Source organism: Coregonus clupeaformis, chromosome 11, assembly GCF_020615455.1.
Source record: "Coregonus clupeaformis isolate EN_2021a chromosome 11, ASM2061545v1, whole genome shotgun sequence".
Classification (NCBI taxonomy): domain Eukaryota; kingdom Metazoa; phylum Chordata; class Actinopteri; order Salmoniformes; family Salmonidae; genus Coregonus; species Coregonus clupeaformis.
Genome location: NC_059202.1, coordinates 29,459,847 through 29,481,389, shown reverse-complemented (window position 1 = coordinate 29,481,389; position 21,543 = coordinate 29,459,847). Strand labels below are relative to the sequence as shown.

The window sequence follows — 21,543 nt, the reverse complement described above, 5'->3', positions numbered from 1 at the left end:
AATGATTCAGAGGCCCCTGTATCTCTTAGGATCTTTACTGGCACTAGGTTCTTACTTCCTACCATAGACACAAAACCCTCCGTAACAAAAGGTAAATAGTCGGGATCAATATAGCCCTTCACATGGCTCTGAGCATGAGACAATGCGTCAGGAGTGAACTGATGTGGAACAGGCGCTGCTAACGCTATAGGCCTCGATTTACCATAAGCACCTGTACTGAATTTACCCCTAGACCTAAGAATCGGACATTCATTTTTCCAATGACCTAATTCTCGACAGTAGTGACACTCTTGACCAAAGTCAGTTTTACCACGGGTATCAGGCTCAACCCCAGTTGAATGAAACTCTGCCCGGGAACCGAAGTATCTCAGCGAGCGAGGCCCAAATCTCTGCAAACACCCCCCACTCACTCCGAATACGGGGTTCTGCAAAAAAATGTGTGTGAGTCAACACATATTCATCTGCCAAAACCGCAGCTTCAGCGACAGTCTTTATTTTTCGTTCGTTAATGTCACGCCGCTATACGATCAGGGATTGTGTCCTTAAATTGTTCTAACATAATCAGATCACACAGCCCTTGGAAAGTCATAACTGCAGAGGCAGAACACCAGCGATTGAACTGTGAAGATAATATTCGCGCAAACTCAACATGAGTCTGCTGATCATCCCTTTTAAAGTTCTAAATCGTTGGCGGTAAGCCTCAGGGACCAATTCGTAACTCCGTAACACAGCCGTTTTAACCTTCTCATAACTAACACTGTCTGCTACGCTAAGAGCTGAATATGCTTCTTGCGCTTTACCAGTCAGCACACACTGCAACATCAAAGTGCGATCCGAATCAGGCCAACTCCTAGCGTCAGCAACACGCTCAAACAACGAAAAGAATGTCTCCGGGTCCTTTTCATTAAACTGGGGCAACAACCGTAAATTCCTACAACATCAAATGTCTCTGGATTACGACCAAAAGAGGAACGACCCTAGGTAACTCTGGGTCACCTTCCCAGAGCAAACTCTCCCTGAGAGCTTTCCTTCCCTAACCAACTCTAGTCGCTCTTGTTGCAGCTTGATTTTAGCACGCTCCATATCCTGTTTAAATTCCAATTCCCTTTCATATCTTACACGATCATGCTCCATTTTAGCTTGTTCATGCTCCATTTTAGCTCTTTGTCCATTTCGTTCATGCTCCATTTTAGCTTGTTCATACTCCATTTTAGATCTTTGTCCATGCTCTAGCTGTAACAGAAGCAGTTCTTTCTGCTGTTCAAAAAGAAGACTACTATGACTAACCGATGGAACGGTCATTGTAACATATCGGGGAGACAACGTGTCCTCAGCAGAGGCTGCCCCAGTGGTAACATCCAGAATACCACTCTCCATCAAATTGGCCTTCAATATTAACCTAATAGAATTTTTTTAGACGTTTATCACTAATTTCAACCTTGTAGTGTTCAGCAACCTTCAACAGCTGTTCTTTAGTACATAATTCTAACAGTTCTTCTGATGGAAAGCGAATGAACTCGTCTACATTAGACGCCATAATCAGGGAAAAATTTTTTTAAATATATATATATCATAATAATCTTTCTCAACCCCTCTGCTGAGCACACCAGACACAAGAGAAATACAATCACACCGAGCACCACAGAAAAGAGCTGGGATATGGAGCTTCCCCAAAACCTACAATAACTCAACCCTAGTCTTCGTGCAGATTTGCGGTGGGTAATTACGCACTGTAGCCCGCTGGCAAGGAATTAAACCCCCCAGCACGCTGGTAGATTTCCCCAAGCCACGGATGTGCCCCCGAGACAACTGCTCAGTCCACTGACACCACACAAAAATAACAAACATTTAACCATGCCCAACGTATCCCAAAACAAAACACGTCACTAAGCCTATCAGGGGAAAAAAGCTATAGCTCCGGGTAGCAAATGTCACTACCCTACCCAATCTCCCACTGAGGTACACAGCCGATTGTACTCACCTCAGACCGATGTCCCAACAGCGATAGAGCAAGAGTTTCCAGGCTGGGCAGGGACTGGAAACTAACCAATGTACTCTCTCCAACGCAGTACAAAACCCAAAGGCAACCAATACTGGCCTATCAAACTCAAACAAACTAACAAAATTTACAAAGAAAAACCCTACAGAATTGGACATTAACTCCACGTTCTCCCAAACACAACCAGTTCAAAATCCCGGACGAGCCCCCACTTGTCACGAACCGGCTCAAGTTCGTAACAAAAGGGAGACACGTGGAGACAAGGAGTACTCAAAGTATATATTTATTAATTAAAGTAAACTAAATCAAATAACAATGGCGTGTGTAATCAGTAATCAGTAGTGTACGTGAGTGTTTGCATGCATAAATGTAATATGGAAAAGTGTTGAAAAGTGCCAAAGCAAACAACCCAAGAAAGCCTCAAAAATATCACAACCAAGATCAAAGTAACTGCCTGGAGAGAGTCTCTCTAATGAATGTGGAAGAGGTCCATTTATCCTGGGACACACCCGGCCCAGGTGTTTCCCATGTAGCTGACGACCCTCCCAACTCCGCCCACCGGCATCCTAACAAGGAAACAAGAACAAAGAGAGAATACGGCAGACAGAGTGGGAGGGTCGTCACAAGCATCATATGACCTGGCCTCCACAATCCCCCGACCTCAACCCAATTGAGATGGTTTGGGATGAGTTGGACTTCAGAGTGAAGCAGCCAACAAGTGCTCAGCATATGTGGGAACTCTTTCAAGACCAAGAGCGTACAAAGCAGTCATCAAGGCAAAGGGTGGCTACTTTGAAGAATCTCAAATATATAATATATTTTGATTTGTTTAACACTTTTTTGGTTACTGCATGATTCCATATGTGTTATTTCATAGTTGTGATGTCTTCACTATTATTCTACAATGTAGAAAATAGTAAAAAATTAAGAAAAACCCTTGAATGAGTAGGTGTTCTAAAACTCTTGACTGGTAGTGTATCTGAAACCAGTCTTGGCCTTGCTACATGATGATCCTGTCCAGCTGTAGCTGTTATATATTCCCTTCTGATTTACCAGCAGTACATTTCCCTAACTCCCTTAATGGATATTTAGAAATCCCAAGGATTGACTTGCAGCAGGGATCTCCTATCTGAGCTGTTTTTGTTTGTCTGTCGGCATGGAGACCTTAACTGAGACAGCTGATTTGTTGAGCTCCAGGAGGTGAGACAGGCAGCTAAAACCACAGTGTGACCGAAGTGAAATGATTAAGCCAGATATGTAATCTAATCACTCCTTGTGCCAACAGAATCTGGGCTAATGTTCCTCCTTTGTGTGTGTGTGTGTGTGTGTGTGTGTTAGAAACATTACCTTGCCGTTACCTCGGTCACAGTGGGGCCAATGGTATCATGTAAAGGCCAAGGTGACTTCTTAGAGACACACCCCCCCACCCCAGTCTATGGTAAACAAGTGTAATAGATAAGAAAGGTATTGAATGCATAAAATTGGAATCCTGTCATGGTAGAGTAGATAAGCTGGAGCACTTTGAAGGTCTCAACTTAAGCTGGTATTTCCCTAGTATAGTGAATGCTTCCTTAAAGACATGCTCCGGAACTTTGGAGGCTAGTACCACTTTTGGCCTGTGAGCGCTACTTTCAGAACTACCGGCAAATAAATATACAAACCTACCGGAGAATCTCTTTAATGTAACCATTACCTAACATAATGGTTTGTTCCCACCATATTATGGCTTGGTCATAGCTAGAGAGATACCAGGCTTTGAGTAAGAAAAATTCAGATAGCCCATAGCCTTTGCCATGTACTCTGTAGTCCTGCATATGGGTATCAGCTACGTAACCAGTTATGTAATGCTGAAATCTGCCTTCAGGAGATGACCTTAGGTGCACATGACCCCTGACCTCTCAGAGGGCCTGACTGGTCCACAGTACAAAGGTTTTCCCATGTTCCACTAGGAGGTTCCTTAGAGAGTGACACATTCTACATCCTGTTGATGTCACAAAGGTGTGTGTGTGTGTGCGCGTCGACGCCATCAACCCCCGATGCACTGTTATCCCTCAGTCGCCTCTGTAAATACACACACACACCCAGCACCAACACCACCACCGGGGGGGACATTGACATCCAAACAATTTCTGCAGACCCTTGTGAATGAACATCAGCCCCTGTAGCTCAGATTGTTCATGCATTCCTCCACCATGACGGAGGCATGCACATGTAACAGCATGAGAGTCTCCACCAGGGCTCCAGCCGTGCTCTTATACCATGATACCGCATAGCTGCCATGCTTTTCATATAATAACTCATGACGGTCATTGTGTTTTGTTGAAAGACATGGGAGTCCTTATCATCCATTAATTGTTTTTTTCTCTGTTGGGATGTATTGTGCAGATGAATGAGGATTAAAGGTAATGTAATGTAATGAATGGGTTAGCGTTAGCCAGCTAATCCGTAATCACCTAATGCTATTTCAGGCTTCATGTCATTCATGCTGTAGTCTCAGCATCATCCACATCCACACAATAATATCCCTCCCTGGTAATTGTGTAGTGCAACAGGGAATTGGCTTACCTACTACAGTACATTAATGCTGTCTCTCTCTCTAGACTTACTGCTGGGGTCCTCCCTTGCATTTGATTTGCAGTATGTAAGTTTTGCACCAGAACTTTAATACTTTATGATTTTATTAAGAGAAAGAGACAGTTTAGGTGCAGTTAATGCCTCCCTAACAGAGACCAGAGGTAGAGCCTAGCGCTGAAGAGTCTGTGGTCTGATGTATTTACTCAGACTAAACAAACAGGTGTCTGGCCTTAGTTGCTGAACTCCACAGAGTTCTCCACTCATTCTGGGATTGACCATAGTTATCTGTTTTTGTTTAGTGGGAAACTACTTCTAGGTCTCTAACCTGACAGACTTTGCAGCCTGCTCTAAGCATCTGTGTCGCTGGTCTGTGTTTCACCAGATTGCTAAATCGAGTTAAACTCACTTACCTTATTCTTGTTGCGGAACAACGCCTCTTTCTACCACACTGAGGTATGTGCCACAATTCCTCTGTTTACTGATTACCCATTCAGGCCACCACCACAACCCATAAACTTAAACCCTTATGAGGGCACTGAGGCAAATCAACTCCACACACACTCCTCTCATCCACACAGACTGAGACAACAACCCAAGGATGTATACAAACATAGAGTAAATATGTTAGTTGTGTCATGGTTTGTCAGACTGCATGTTCCATTACTGAGTAAAGCCATTATTGGCATTACAATACCGGTAAGCACTTTCTCTCCTTTTACTCAAATGTCTTCGAGTGTAGAATGAGTGGCTGGTTCTTTTTTATGCTGATTCACATTTTTGGCATGAAAAGGCAAAACCAAAAATACAATTGTAAGTGTTATGTTGATAAAAACATTGCTTACATAACTTATAGCAGCAATCTTTTATGCAGAACAGTATTGGTTTACACTGGCTGAACTCGTTCTGTGGTCTATTGTACAACAACTACAACTTCAGGGCAGTAGCAGCGAGCCAGGCCCTCTCCTCTCAATCCCTTTGAAGATCAGATGTTGTTAGTATAGGTTAATAACGGGTATTTCTCTGGATGTATAGAATAATCCCCAGGCAACACTCCGTCATGCACCGCAGGTACCCTGGCCTGTTGTTAAGCATTACTATCAGGGGACCCGACCTTACTACGGAAGCCCTGCAGGTTCATCTACGACTAAAGTGAAACAAATATGGCCAAATCGCTTTCCATGTATTGGAAATCATGTAGCTGTTTTATGCTATAATCCCACTCTTGTTCTAGCTTTGTGTTATTTTTTGTTTTAGCCATGTTTGTGTCTTTTGAAAGACATTGGTATGGTATGTGTAACTTTAACAAAAATATGCTGCATTACAGAGGCAGAATGTGATATTCTGAAAGTCAAGCTTGGCCAGCATCTAGGGCTTACCCCATTTAGTCGACTGGTCAATTGTTTGGTCAACCGAGATTTCTTTTAGTCGAGCAGTGGCAAATATATAACAAAAAATGATAGCACACGAGACACATTTGATTCATGCCTGTCTGAGTGGACTAATCCATTAGTATCACCAGTGGTACATTTACCGTTAATTCCCATAATTTCTAATCTACAATGTTTGTTTGGTTACGGTAATTTATGTTAATGCATTCAATGCATTCGGAAAGTATTCAGACCCCTTTACTTTTTCCACATTTTGTTACGTTACTGCCTTATTCTAACATTTATTAAATAGTTTTTTCCCTCCTCAATCTACACACAATACCCCATAATGACAAAGCAAAAACAGTTTTTTGTCAATTTTGGCAAATGTATTAAAAATAAAAAACGGAAATATCTCATTTACATAAGTATTCAGACCCTTTACTCAGTACATTGTTGAAGCACCTTTGGCAGCGATAACAGCCTTGAGACTTCTTGGGTATGACGCTATAAGCTTGGCACACCTGTATTTGGGGAGTTTCTCCCATTCTTCTCTGCAGATCCTCTCAAGCACTGTCAGGTTGGATGGGGAGCGTCACTGCACAGCTATTTTCAGGTCCCTCCAGAGGTTTCTCCAGAGATGTTCGATTGGGTTCAAGTCCGGCCACTCAAGGACATTGAGACTTGTCCCGAAGCCACTCCTGCGTTGTCTTGGCTGTGTGCTAAGGGTCGGTGTCCTGTTGGAAGGTGAACTTTCGCCCCAGTTTGAGGTCCTGAGCGCTCTGGAGCAGGTTTTCATCAAGGATCTCTCTGTACTTTGCTCCGTTCATCTTTCCCTCGATCCTGACTAGTCTCCCTGCCGCTGAAAAACATGCCCACAGCATGATGCTGCCACCACCATGCTTCACCGTAGAGATGGTGCCAGGTTTCCTCCAGACGTGACGCTTGGCATTCAGGCCAAATAGTTCAATCTTGGTTTCATCAGACCAGAGAATCTTGTTTATCATGGCCTGAGGTGACTTTTGGAAAACTCCAAGTGGGCTGTCAAGTGCCTTTTACTGAGGAGTGGCCTGACCAATGTGATTTAAAGGATATCTATTTTCATCAGGATATTTTCTACCTGGGAGCTGCAATGTTTTTATTTGTTGGCTTTATGTTGGCTATTTTACATATTGGCAATGACAATAGAAGTTACTTTTAGATTTATATAATTTTGATTAACCACATGCCATTTGATTTTGAGATATGAAGACTTTATTCTAAATGAAATTAAACTGTTCCACGAAAATGTGTATATAAAAATCATAACTGGCACGCAGATCAGTAGAAAGTTAGGATAACTTGGCATTCCAAATGGAAAAGGTTGCAGACCGCTGGTATAACCTATTACCGGCAACTTCAGGAGCTTAACTGGGCAGCGGGAGGAGGAGGGTCGGGAACAGGTTTTGTTTCTTCTGGTTAGGCTATATTGATCTCTGGCTCCCTCTTTAGTAATTTTTGTGTCTTTATGATGCTTAAATCATCAGACAAGCTCAGTAGCCTACATATAGTTTATTTCATATATGGAAAAATACACATTTAAAAATGTTGACTAATCAATTGGTCGAAACAACAGACGACTCTCGGTCTAACAATATTTTTTTTTGTCTGGGACAGCCCTACTAGCATCTCTCCTCACAGCTTTTTGACAGCCAGTGGATGTCCGGATGCTTTACAGGTCAGAGTTCAAGCTCTGTCTGTGGGAGTCAGTCTGTATAGAGATGTGTGTGTCCATCCCTCTGTCTTTCTGTCTGCAGGACTGGACTGTGAGGACTTTGGGCGTCAGGATGATATCAATGTGTATAATTAGAGCCAGCTGATTATCCCTCTATCCTGTCTGTGTATCTGACTCCAACAATAGCACCATTTACTGAGGAAAGAACTAGAAACTGTCCCAGGAACAGAGAGCATGACCTGCCCCATGATGGATGCCCCCTCGCTCCTCCAGACTTATTCATGATGTTGGTGAGGAGCTGACTCTGAGCTGCCTGTTGTCCATACCCCCTATTTGGATCCCCACTTCCTGTCCTGTCCTCTCCCCCTCTGGAATAGTGGGCTTTTTATGGGGGTTTATGTTTTTTTTTTTAGCAGACCAAATGTATGGGTCGAGTTTCAGCGGTGCCAGAGAGAGCTAGCCAAGGCACACAAACAACAGCTTCCCCCCTATACTTTTTTGTGAATGCCTTTAGACATGGATATGGTGTGGCAAACCGCAGCCTTGCTGATTCTGCAGTCTGCCGCTACAGTCGCTCTCCTGGCCCATCCTATAGTGTTTTTCTTCTTCAGGGAGCCACTTTTGTCTCTTTGCGGTTTCTTTTCCTTTGTCATTCTTAATATCCCCTCTGTAGCCATGTTCAGCAGCTCACCGTCCTGGCTACTGGCAGAGATTGAGATGTTCCTCGCTGTTGGTGATGACTTCACTGCTCAGTATGTGGAGAAGCTGATGATATATTTGGAATGAGTTCCATGTTAAATCAGCACCTGTTTAGTGAGTGGGAGGTCAATAGCAGCAGGCTGTCAGGTCCCCTGTCTGGAGCCTGTGGCAGGGGGTCAGCATGTGGCTGGGTTTAAGGCCCTATTCCCACTACGAGAGATTAAGTCACATTACATCCTTACCTTACCTTTCATTGTGGCTGGCAATGCAACATTCTTGGTCCGCAGCTTATATTCAACGTAGATATCACAGTAGCCACTAGCCAGTAAGCACAAACTATATAACAATCCAAGCAACTTTTCTTCTAAAACATGTTGCAATATTGAAAAATGCAACCAAACCATATTACTCTTTTTATTTTTTTATTATAATTTTATTTTGATTTATTAAACCATCCCTCTTCGGAGGACAAATATATATATATATATATATATATATATATATATACACTGCTCAAAAAAAGAAAGGGAACACTTAAACAACACATCCTAGATCTGAATGAATGAAACAATCTTATTAAATACTTTTTTCTTTACATAGTTGAATGTTATGACAACAAAATCACACAAAAATTATCAATGGAAATCAAATGTATCAACCCATGGAGGTCTGGATTTGGAGTCACCCTCAAAATTAAAGTGGAAAACCACACTACAGGCTGATCCAACTTTGATGTAATGTCCTTAAAACAAGTCAAAATGAGGCTCAGTAGTGTGTGTGGCCTCCACGTGCCTGTATGACCTCCCTACAACGCCTGGGCATGCTCCTGATGAGGTGGCGGATGGTCTCCTGAGGGATCTCCTCCCAGACCTGGACTAAAGCATCCGCCAACTCCTGGACAGTCTGTGGTGGAACGTGGCGTTGGTGGATGGAGCAAGACATGATGTCCCAGATGTGCTCAATTGGATTCAGGTCTGGGGAACAGGCGGGCCAGTCCATAGCATCAATGCCTTCCTCTTGCAGGAACTGCTGACACACTCCAGCCACATGAGGACTAGCATTGTCTTGCATTAGGAGGAACCCAGGGCCAACCGCACTAGCATATGGTCTCACAAGGGGTCTGAGGATCTCATCTCGGTACCTAATGGCAGTCAGGCTACCTCTGGCGAGCACATGGAGGGCTGTGCGGCCCCCCAAAGAAATGCCACCCCACACCATGACTGACCCACCGCCAAACCGGTCATGCTGGAGGATGTTGCAGGCAGCAGAACGTTCTCCACAGCGTCTCCAGACTCTGTCACGTCTGTCACATGTGCTCAGTGTGAACCTGCTTTCATCTGTGAAGAGCACAGGGCGCCAGTGGCGAATTTGCCTATCTTGGTGTTCTCTGGCAAATGCCAAACGTCCTGCACGGTGTTGGGCTGTAAGCACAACCCCCACCTGTGGACGTCGGGCCCTCATACCACCCTCATGGAGTCTGTTTCTGACCGTTTGAGCAGACACATGCACATTTGTGGTCTGCTGGAGGTCATTTTGCAGGGCTCTGGCAGTGCTCCTCCTGCTCCTCCTTGCACAAAGGCGGAGGTAGCGGTCCTGCTGCTGGGTTGTTGCCCTCCTACGGCCTCCTCCACGTCTCCTGATGTACTGGCCTGTCTCCTGGTAGCGCCTCCATGCTCTGGACACTACGCTGACAGACACAGCAAACCTTCTTGCCACAGCTCGCATTGATGTGCCATCCTGGATGAGCTGCACTACCTGAGCCACTTGTGTGGGTTGTAGACTCCGTCTCACGCTACCACTAGAGTGAAAGCACCGCCAGCATTCAAAAGTGACCAAAACATCAGCCAGTGTTGCTTCCTAAGTGGACAGTTTGATTTCACAGAAGTGTGATTGACTTGGAGTTACATTGTGTTGTTTAAGTGTTCCCTTTATTTTTTTGAGCAGTGTATATTTTTACAGCTTTTCTGCTACATATACATTACCAGTCAAAAGTTTGGACACACCTACTCATTCAAGGGTTTTTCTATATATGTACAATTTCTTACATTGTAGAATAATAGTGACGACATCAAAACTATGAAATAACACATATGGAATCAAGTAGTAACCAAAAAAGTGTTAAACAAATCAAAATATATTTTATATTTGAGATTCTTCAAATAGCCACCCTTTGCCTTGAAGACAGCTTTGCACACTCTTGGGAACTCCTTCAAGACTGTTGGAAAAGCATTCCAGGTGAAGCTGGTTGAGAGAATGCCAAAAGTGTGCAAAGCTGTCATAGACCACCCTCGTTTGGTTTCCATGTGCCATATATTTTTCAATTGTGCTGTGATGTTTTACATAAATGTTGAACCTTTCTAATTGTATAGTATCCACAGATTGTGAGCTAAAGATGAAAACCTTTCATTTTACATTTCATTTTAGTCATTTAGCAGACGCTCTTATCCAGAGCGACTTACAGTTAGTGAATACATATTTTTTTTATTATTTTTTTTATACTGGCCCCCCGTGGGAATTGAACCCACAACCCTGGCATTGCAAACGCCATGCTCTATCAACTGAGCTACATTCCTGCCGGCCATTCCCTCCCCTACCCTGGATGACGCTGGGCCAATTGTGCGCCGCCCATGAGTCTCCCGGTCGCGGCCGGCTGCGACAGAGCCTGGATTCGAACCAGGATCTCTAGTGGCACAGTTAGCACTGCGATGCAGTGCCTTAGACACTCAGGAGTATTTTTTTTACGAGTATTGTTATATTATTTATTGACGGACTATGGCTTTCCAAATCGCCCAACACTGCTATTTATAAGGTTAATTTTAACTGAATGTTATGATTTCTTAACCATTCCTGGACCTGTGATCAGAAACAAGCTACATAGGAGCAATACCAGAATAATTGATCTAATGATTCTGTCTCTTCGCAGCAAAATCTACAGAGCTGAGATTGTTATACAGTGAGGGAAAAAAGTATTTGATCCCCTGCTGATTTTGTAAGTTTGCCCACTGACAAAGACATGATCAGTCTATAATTTTAATGGTAGGTTTATTTGAACAGTGAGAGACAGAATAACAACAAAAAAATCCAGAAAAACGCATGTAAAAAATTTTATACATTGATTTGCATTTTAATGAGGGAAATAAGTATTTGACCCCTCTGCAAAACATGACTTAGTACTTGGTGGCAAAACCCTTGTTGGCAATCACAGAGGTCAGACGTTTCTTGTAGTTGGCCACCAGGTTTGCACACATCTCAGGAGGGATTTTGTCCCACTCCTCTTTGCAGATCTTCTCCAAGTCATTAAGGTTTCGGGGCTGACGTTTGGCGACTCGAACCTTCAGCTCCCTCCACAGATTTTCTATGGGATTAAGGTCTGGAGACTGGCTAGGCCACTCCAGGACCTTAATGTGCTTCTTCTTGAGCCACTCCTTTGTTGCCTTGGCCATGTGTTTTGGGTTATTGTCATGCTGGAATACCCATCCACGACCCATTTTCAATGCCCTGGCTGAGGGAAGGAGGATCTCACCCAAGATTTGACGGTACATGGCCCCGTCCATCGTCCCTTTGATGCAGTGAAGTTGTCCTGTCCCCTTAGCAGAAAAACACCCCCAAAGCATAATGTTTCCACCTCCATGTTTGACGGTGGGGATGGTGTTCTTGGGGTCATAGGCAGCGTTCCTCCTCCTCCAAACACGGCGAGTTGAGTTGATGCCAAAGAGCTCCGTTTTGGTCTCATCTGACCACAACACTTTCACCCAGTTCTCCTCTGAATCATTCAGATGTTCATTGGCAAACTTCAGACGGTCCTGTATATGTGCTTTCTTGAGCAGGGGGACCTTGCGGGCGCTGCAGGATTTCAGTCCTTTACGGCGTAGTGTGTTACCAATTTTTTCTTGGTGACTATGGTCCCAGATGCCTTGAGATCATTGACTCAAGATCCTCCCGTGTAGTTCTGGGCTGATTCCTCACCGTTCTCATGATCATTGCAACTCCACGAGGTGAGATCTTGCATGGAGCCCCAGGCCGAGGGAGATTGACAGTTCTTTCGTGTTTCTTCCATTTGTGAATAATCGCACCAACTGTTGTCACCTTCTCACCAAGCTGCTTGGTGATGGTCTTGTAGCCCATTCCAGCCTTGTGTAGGTCTACAATCTTGTCCCTGACATCCTTGGAGAGCTCTTTGGTCTAGGCCATGGTGGAGAGTTTGGAATCTGATTGATTGATTGCTTCTGTGGACAGGTGTCTTTTATACAGGTAACAAACTGAGATTAGGAGCACTCCCTTTAAAGAGTGTGCTCCTAATCCCAGCTCGTTACCTGTATAAAAGACACCTGGGAGCCAGAAATCATTCTGATTGAGAGGGGGTCAAATACTTATTTCCCTCATTAAAATGCAAATCAATTTATAACATTTTTGACATGCGTTTTTCTGGATTTTGTTGTTGTTATTCTGTCTCTCACTGTTCAAATAAACCTACCATTAAAATCATAGACTGATCACTTCTTTGTCAGTGGGCAAACGTACAAAATCAGCAGGGGATCAAATACTTTTTTCCCTCACTGTATGCTCCATATATAGCATTCTGCTGGTGGCAAGAATTGTATATAATAACTTAAATTGAAAAACTTGAAATGTTGAATCAAGAGTTGTTTTTTGTACCAGTTCATAAACCATGTGCCATCGAACATCGAAAATCTCTTCCCATTTATTTTGCAATCAGTTGGTTGTAAGTTTGGATTGAGCAGACATTCCCATATATTTTCGATAGCTGCATATGTGACATAACTCCACCGTTTCTATTCATAATATCATTAATTTACATTTACATTTTAGTCATGTTAGTGAGTGCATATATTTTTCAATAAATATAATACCAATTTTAAACATTTTTTCCATAAAGAATGTTTTTTTATTAATCAGGATATTTGAGTTTAACCATAACATTTGTTGTATCTTTTCTGGAGGATAAAACTGAAATTGTAACCAGCTTTGTATGGCTTGTTTAAGAAAAGGCGATACTTTAAACAAAATGTCATATTACACTCTTGGATAATGCAACAATCCACAAGCATGTGCAGACAATTAGTCTTTATCTTCTCGTCCTTACACTTATACAGCTCACTCCTGCTGGGGAGCTAGCTAACTAACAACATGCTTCATGATCAAATAATGTTAGCATATCAATAAAGAACATTTACCTCTCCATACGAATATAAATGTACAGTAGCATTATCATACAGTGTAATTCATATTATAATATAGGCTACACAGCTAGGTAACATTATGCTACAGTGGCTTGCGAAAGTATTCACCCCCCTTGGCATTTTTCCTATTTTCTTGCCTTACAACCTGGAATTAAAATGGATTTTTTGGGTGTTTGTATCATTTATTTTACACAACATGCCTACCACTTTGAAGATGCAAAATATGTTGTATTGTGAAACAAACAAGAAATAAGACAAAAAAACAGAACTTGAGCATGCATAACTATTCACCCCCCCAAAGTCAATACTTTGTAGAGCCACCTTTTGCCGCAATTACAGCTGCAAGTCTCTTGGGATATGTCTCTATAAGCTTGGAACATCTAGCCACTGGGATTTTTGCCCATTCTTCAAGACAAAACTGCTCCAGCTCCTTCAAGTTGGATGGGTTCCGCTGGTGTACAGCAATCTGTAAGTCATACCACAGATTCTCAATTGGATTGAGGTCTGGGCTTTGTCTAGGCCATTCCAAGACATTTAAATGTTTCCCCTTAAACCACTCAAGTGTTGCTTTAGCAGTATGCTTAGGGTCATTGTCCTGCTGGAAGGTGAACCCCCGTCCCAGTCTCAAATCTCTGGAGGACTGAAACAGGTTTCCCTCAAGAATTTCCCTGTATTTAGCGCCATCCATCATTCCTTCAATTCTGACCAGTTTCCTAGTCCCTGCCGATGAAAAACATCCTCACAGCATGATGCTGCCACCACCATGCTTCACTGTGGGGATGGTATTCTCGGGGTGATGAGAGGTGTTGGGTTTGCGCCAGACATAGCGTTTTCCTTGATGGCCAAAAAGCTCAATTTTAGTCTCATCTGACCAGAGTACCTTCTTCCATATGTTTGGGGAGCCTCCCACATGCCTTTTGGCGAACACCAAACGTGTTTGCTTATTTTTTTCTGTAAGTAACTCTTCCGAAAAAGCCCAGCTCTGGAATGTACGGCTTAAAGTGGTCCTATGGACAGATACTCCACTCTCCGCTGTGGAGCTTTGCAGCTCCTTCAGGGTTATCTTTGGTGTCTTTGTTGCCTCTCTGATTAATGCCCTCCTTGCCTTGTCCGTGAGTTTTGGTGGGCAGCCCTCTCTTGGCCAGTTTGTTGTGGTGCCATATTCTTTCCATTTTTTAATAATTGATTTAATGGTGCTCCGTGGGATGTTCAAAGTTTCGGATATTTTTTGTCCCTGACCTGTTTGGAGAGCTCCTTAGTTGCTTGGTGGTGCCCCTTGCTTAGTGGTGTTGCAGACCCTGGGGCCTTTCAGAACAGGTGTACAGTGGGGAGAACAAGTATTTGATACACTGCCGATTTTGCAGGTTTTCCTACTTACAAAGCATGTAGAGGTCTGTAATTTTTATCATAGGTACACTTCAACTGTGAGAAACGGAATCTAAAACAAAAATCCAGAAAATCACATTGTATGATTTTTAAGTAATTAATTTGCATTTTATTGCATGACATAAGTATTTGATCACCTACCAACCAGTAAGAATTCCGGCTCTCACAGACCTGTTCGTTTTTCTTTAAGAAGCCCTCCTGTTCTCCACTCATTACCTGTATTAACTGCACCTATTTGAACTCGTTACCTGTATAAAAGACACCTGTCCACACACTCAATCAAACAGACTCCAACCTCTCCACAATGGCCAAGACCAGAGAGCTGTGTAAGGACATCAGGGATAAAATTGTAGACCTGCACAAGGCTGGGATGGGCTACAGGACAATAGGCAAGCAGCTTGGTGAGAAGGCAACAACTGTTGGCGCAATTATTAGAAAATGGAAGAAGTTCAAGATGACGGTCAATCACCCTCGGTCTGGGGCTCCATGCAAGATCTCACCTCGTGGGGCATCAATGATCATGACGAAGGTGAGGGATCAGCCCAGAACTACACGGCAGGACCTGGTCAATGACCTGAAGAGAGCTGGGACCACAGTCTCAAAGAAAACCATTAGTAACACACTACGCCGTCATGGATTAAAATCCTGCAGCGCACGCAAGGTCCCCCTGCTCAAGCCAGCGCATGTCCAGGCCCGTCTGAAGTTTGCCAATTACCATCTGGATGATCCAGAGGAGGAATGGGAGAAGGTCATGTGGTCTGATGAGACAAAAATATAGCTTTTTGGTCTAAAGCCGTGTTTGGAGGAAGAAGAAGGATGAGTACAACCCCAAGAACACCATTCCAACCGTGAAGCATGGAGGTGGAAACATCATTCTTTGGGGATGCTTTTCTGCAAAGGGGACAGGACGACTGCACCGTATTGAGGGGAGGATGGATGGGGCCATGTCTCGCGAGATCTTGGCCAACAACCTCCTTCCCTCAGTAAGAGCATTGAAGATGGGTCGTGGCTGGGTCTTCCAGCATGACAATGACCCGAAACACACAGCCAGGGCAACTAAGGAGTGGCTCCGTAAGAAGCATCTCAAGGTCCTGGAGTGGCCTAGCCAGTCTCCAGACCTGAACCCAATAGAAAATCTTTGGAGGGAGCTGAAAGTCCGTATTGCCCAGCGACAGCCCCTAAATCTGAAGGATCTGGAGAAGGTCTGTATGGAGGAGTGGGCCAAAATCCCTGCTGCAGTGTGTGCAAACCTGGTCAAGACCTACAGGAAATGTATGATCTCTGTAATTGCAAACAAAGGTTTCTGTACCAAATATTAAGTTCTGCTTTTCTGATGTATCAAATACTTATGTCATGCAATAAAATGCAAATTAATTACTTAAAAATCATACAATGTGATTTTCAGGATTTTTGTTTTAGATTCCGTCTCTCACAGTTGAAGTGTACCTATGATAAAAATTACAGACCTCTACATGCTTTGTAAGTAGGAAAACCTGCAAAATCGGCAGTGTATCAAATACTTGTTCTCCCCACTGTATATATTCTGAGATCATGTGACAGATCATGTGACACTTAGATTGCACACAGGTGGACTTTATTTAAGTAATTATGTGACTTCTGAAGGTAATTGGTTGGACCAGATCTTATTTAGGGGCTTCATAGCAAAGGGGATGAATACATATGCACTCACCACTTTTCTGTTATTTATTTTTTTGAATTTTTTGAAACACGTTGTTTTTTTAATTTCACTTCACCGATTTGGACTATTTTGTGCATGTCCATTACATGAAATCCAAATAAAAATCCATTTAAATTACAGGTTGTAATGCAACAAAATAGGGAAAACACCAAGGGGGATGAATACATTACATTTACATTTTAGTCATTTAGCAGACGCTCTTTTCCAGAGCAACTTACAGTTAGTGAGTGCATACATAAAAACAAATTTTTTTCATTCTTTATTTTTTTTCATACTGGCCCCCCGTGGGAATCGAACCCACAACCCTGGTGTTGCAAACACCATGCTCTACCAACTGAGCTACATCCCTGCCGGCCATTCCCTCCCCTACCCTGGACGACACTGGGCCAATTGTGCGCCACCCCATGGGTCGCAAATTGCGACTGAAATCGTTGATAATTCCCTGAGGAGTTGCTTCTTGCATGGACCTCGGTGGCTCAGTGCAGTCGAACCCAAAAAAAAGTAATAAACACTGTTGAGATTTAAAACTATGGTGACAATTTCAGAACGTTAACAGGCTGTTACTACAATTTCAGGAAAAACTCAATAAAACAAATCTCAAAAAGAAGGACAATGTCTGTATATTTCAGCTGTTTCAAAAACATTGCTATGCTATTACAATCGAATACTTGCTCAACAAGACATTTGTTTACACTGCCCTGCTTAGATGGGGGCAACTGTTCGGGCGAGTGTCGTGTGCTACGTCCGGAGGTAGCGGTCGAGACGTGATAAGTTTTGAAGTTTACATTGCAGAATATGTGTAGCCGTGGGTATTTTTGTGAAAAAGTCTAGTAAGTATGAAGACCCTCTAAGGCTGGGACTGTGGATGAGGCTGGAGCTGAGGCTGGGGCTGGTACTCACCATGAGGGTTCATGGGGGTTAAGCTGGGACTGGAACAGGGGCTTTGATGAGGAAAGGGGTAGAATGGGGCTGGGGCTCAAGCTGCAGCAGTGGCTTATAGTGGGGGTTGGGCAGGCAGGGCTATGGTCTGTGCAGTTGTGCTGGTGGTTTTAAAGGGAATTATAACAGAGAGTTTGACATCACAATATAGGATTAGAGAGACCTTCTATGTGAGTGACCGGCATCTACAGGACTGCAACTTAGGTTTAAAGTCATATATATTTTTCCAAAAGCAAATCAGTTTTCCATTTTGTCAGTGGGCATGGGTACACTCTGTGACTTGAGACTCAATAATCAGATTGCCTCTTTAAATTCCCCCCTGCAGAACGTGACTTGAGGCTGATTGCTAAACAATAGTGGGGGGTGGATTATCATCTGAAGTAGACAGAAGGTGGACAAGATAATAATGAGGAGGAAGGGCTTTCCATTTACTCCACTCCCATTGAACGGTTGCTTCACAGATAAAAAGGATGCCCTAATTGATTGACATGAGAGAACATTCTCCCCAATGATACAATAGAGGCTAGTTGCGACAAGTTCAGTCAGTGTTGCTGTGGTCTGAGTAAGGCCTAGTGTGTGGTGCGTGGATGTTTTCATGCCCGGGTAGAGCTGGTTAGAGCCCACGCCCTGTTGCACGTGGGTATCATGCTCGGCAGCACACTGAGATTCCAAAGAATGGCAAGGGCACACGCACATAGTCTCAGACCTGCTCTGTTCTCTCAAAACATATACCTGAAGTGAGGTCTGTGTCACAGTCACTCTGTGATGTGTAGAAGGCAGGCAGCCTTAAGCGTGTTTGTTCGTGTGTGTGGTTTTATGCATTGATCAAATACGATATAACAACTGGTGCAAGTTCAAAGTGAGTTTATAGTACATGATGAAGTAATGCTAAAGAGGAAATGAGTATTGCATTTGGAAAACTAATGCTACTGTCTCTTTAAAAGTTACCTTTGCTCACTGCAGTACAACATTGTCTGTGTTGTTGTATTTAATGGGCAATAACAGTTTCCTTGCCTGTGCATATCTATGGGTCTCTACTTGCCATGCAAAGTGACATGTTTGGGATGAATGGCAGGGCTCGTGCCAGCCAGGCCTGTTAGGACTCTCTGTTCTCTTCTCAATGGAGACACTTCCTGTTGCTGCTTTGAACAGAGCCTCGTCACACAGATCAGCTGACCCGGGATCAGAGTCTGTATTTCATTCTTATTTGTGACCAACCGGCTCGATTCGGTCTTATGTAGCAACATTTGAAATTGTATTTTTTACATTGGATAAAAGTAGAGACTCAGAGCTAGAAAATGGTATATCATACACCACAGTTGAGGAACAATGGGAAAGTAATTCTGCTTTGAAAGTTGATAAACTTGTAACCTCACTTTTGAGAAAATGGCCCTTGAATGTTTTGGTACACCTACTGGAGAGCTCTTCTTTGTCTACACCCATTCAGCATTGTTCACACCCTCTTAAGCCTTAGCCCCACCCATCTCTTTAAGGATTCACGCGTGAGGCCATGTACTAAAAAACCAAAGAGTTCAAGACTAAAGGCTGGTTTATACTACGGGTGTGTTCGTAAATTCAATCTGGAGTGCCAGAGTGTGCTCAGAATGCACTCTGGGCGTTCGTAAACTCAGAGCGTTGTTAGATTGTCCGTTCGTAAATACAGAGCGTTTCGCGCTCTGAGCGTTCAGAGCGCACACTGGATGCTCTGGCCGAGGAGTAGGGTTGATCCAAGCGTTCTGACCTAACAACAGCAGTCAAGCACCCAAGCTAACTGGCTAACGTTGGCTAGCTTGCTAGCTACTTCCAGACACAAATGAGGGAACAGCTCAATCTGACCACTTTACTCACCATAGCAGAGCTGGTTAGGCTGTTTTTATGTTATCCAGAGCGTTGGTGACTGCAACTGTGCTGCTGGCAACAATTTAATTACGCTTTTCTGCCAACGTTTACTGACACCGGCCATATTCAACGGGTGTTGAGCATTCGTAAATTTGTCAGTTATTCTGCGCTCTAGCACACTCAGATGAGAGGGCTCTGAAATCAGAGTAGATAGCCATAGCTAATTTATCAGCTACGTCTATCAACAGTTGTCGCAGTGACATCATGAATATTCTATTGAAATGGTTACTTGCATAGTGGAGACTTTTGTTTAGACATGTAACAGTTAGCTAGCTAGCTGAACAATGAACCATAATCCCAACTCATAACGTTACTATCCTGCATGAATCTGCAGGTAGCTAACCAACCAGGTTCAATGTTAGCCAGCTAGCTAACATTAGGCTATAACTAGCTATGCAAATGGATCTGAGATACGAATAATATTACTACACAGATCATACACGTAACATTAGCTAGTGAGCCAACCAGCTAATATTAGCTAGCTAGCTAACAGTACGCTTTAACTTAATTTTTTTTTGGAAAATGTAGGTAGTTAGACACTTACCCTTATACATGGATGAATGCTTCTACCTCTCTGTCACGGATGCCATGGTTGCCTTAGTTTGAAGATGTAATCCGGAGACAAGTGTTTTATACAACATAGTTCTGTGTGTTCTCTTTTCGACTCTGTCTGCATATTTGCAATCAAACGCCAGAATTTTCTCCATCTCCTTAGCTATCATACACTAATTCTACAGTGTATTCCACTGATTTCAAAACTCGGTCCTCCAGAAAGTGGAGAGCAACACTTTTGCAGTTCTACTATGTGATAATGGCAGACCAATCCGAACGTATCTCTCGGCATGTCCAGCCCACTCATTATCTCAGCCAATCATGGCTAGCGGGAAGGTTCCTGTCTTTTAATGTGGCTAAACCAACTAGGCTCGCAATTGAACAATTTTATTCGTATTTACAGACGGCATACAAGTTTGTTATTAAGGCATATTAAAGTTCACATGTTCCAGAAGGCATTTCTGCCAAAAAAAAGTTTACATTCAAATGGCTCTCTTGTGAAGTAGTGACACGCGACATACGCCTATTTTCCTGAAACAAGTCACATTTACATGTAACTGGCTTAGATGATTTATGGTGATAATTTTGCATGTAGGCCTATTCATTTCATTGTTCATATATTTTATAATAAACTTATGCAAAGTGCTCAGCTGATCGGAGTCAAGTTCCACCACATCTTCACAGACATTTTTTAAACCGCCAGTCCATGAAAACAGCACAGAAAATACTAAAATATTTAGACCTTAATCATTAACAACAAAGCCCAAACCTCAGGAATGGTCTCTCTCTGTCTGCAGTGTTCTACACAGACATAGAAAGCAGCTAGATTCCTTAGTTTAGGGAAAAGAGAAAAAGGAGGAACAGGGTAGCCATTATAGGCCCAGGCAGCTACATTTCTGTAATGTGCCCTTAATGATGGTTATTAGGCCTGATGTTGTCTGTTAAATGCCTTGTCTGAACCCAAGCCTAGTGCTGCCGCAGCCCAACCGCCTTCCATGGTCTGACTTAGGCTGTTGGCCTGTTGTGTGGAGCTGACACAGAGAAGTGGTAGTGTGAGGCTATATAATGGCTGTTTACCTCATGCTGCCCTCTGCTTCTGGGTTTACTACATTTATTAACACTGATGTTCTCTCTCTTCTCTCCACAGTGGCCAGTGTCATGAAACTAAATCCACAGCAAGCTCCGCTATATGTAAGTACGCCACTTTAATCCAAAATCGTATTTCTGTCTGTGGTGCATCTGGGAAATGGATTCAAACCATCAAAACCTATTATGGTTGTTGGAATCCATTTTCTTTAGATAATTAAAGAGTTCTGTTTTGGTGACACGTAAATTAAATACTGACATATTTTGATTAAAGGAACCTAAGAATAAAAGAGAGAAATGTATTCATAATATAATATAAGATTGTACATAGGATGGATGTGTACAGTTAAGTCGGAAGTTTACATACACCTTAGCCAAATACATTTAAACTCAGTTTTTCACAATTTCTGACATTTAATCCTAGTACA

The 21,543-nt window shown here is 43.0% G+C and overlaps 1 protein-coding gene across 5 annotated transcripts in view; it reads left to right on the top strand.

The window, feature by feature from the left end:
* The window catches only part of LOC121576747 (A-kinase anchor protein 13), a 167,643-nt gene that overhangs the window by 22,912 nt on the left and 123,188 nt on the right, over positions 1-21,543 (top strand). For all 5 annotated transcript variants that reach the window (XM_041890158.2, XM_041890154.2, XM_041890157.2 and 2 more), the window contains exon 2: positions 21,177-21,220. In XM_041890158.2, the coding sequence (XP_041746092.1) occupies positions 21,188-21,220 (33 nt within the window). In that variant the 5' untranslated portion in view covers positions 21,177-21,187. The remainder of the gene's footprint in view (positions 1-21,176; positions 21,221-21,543) is intronic.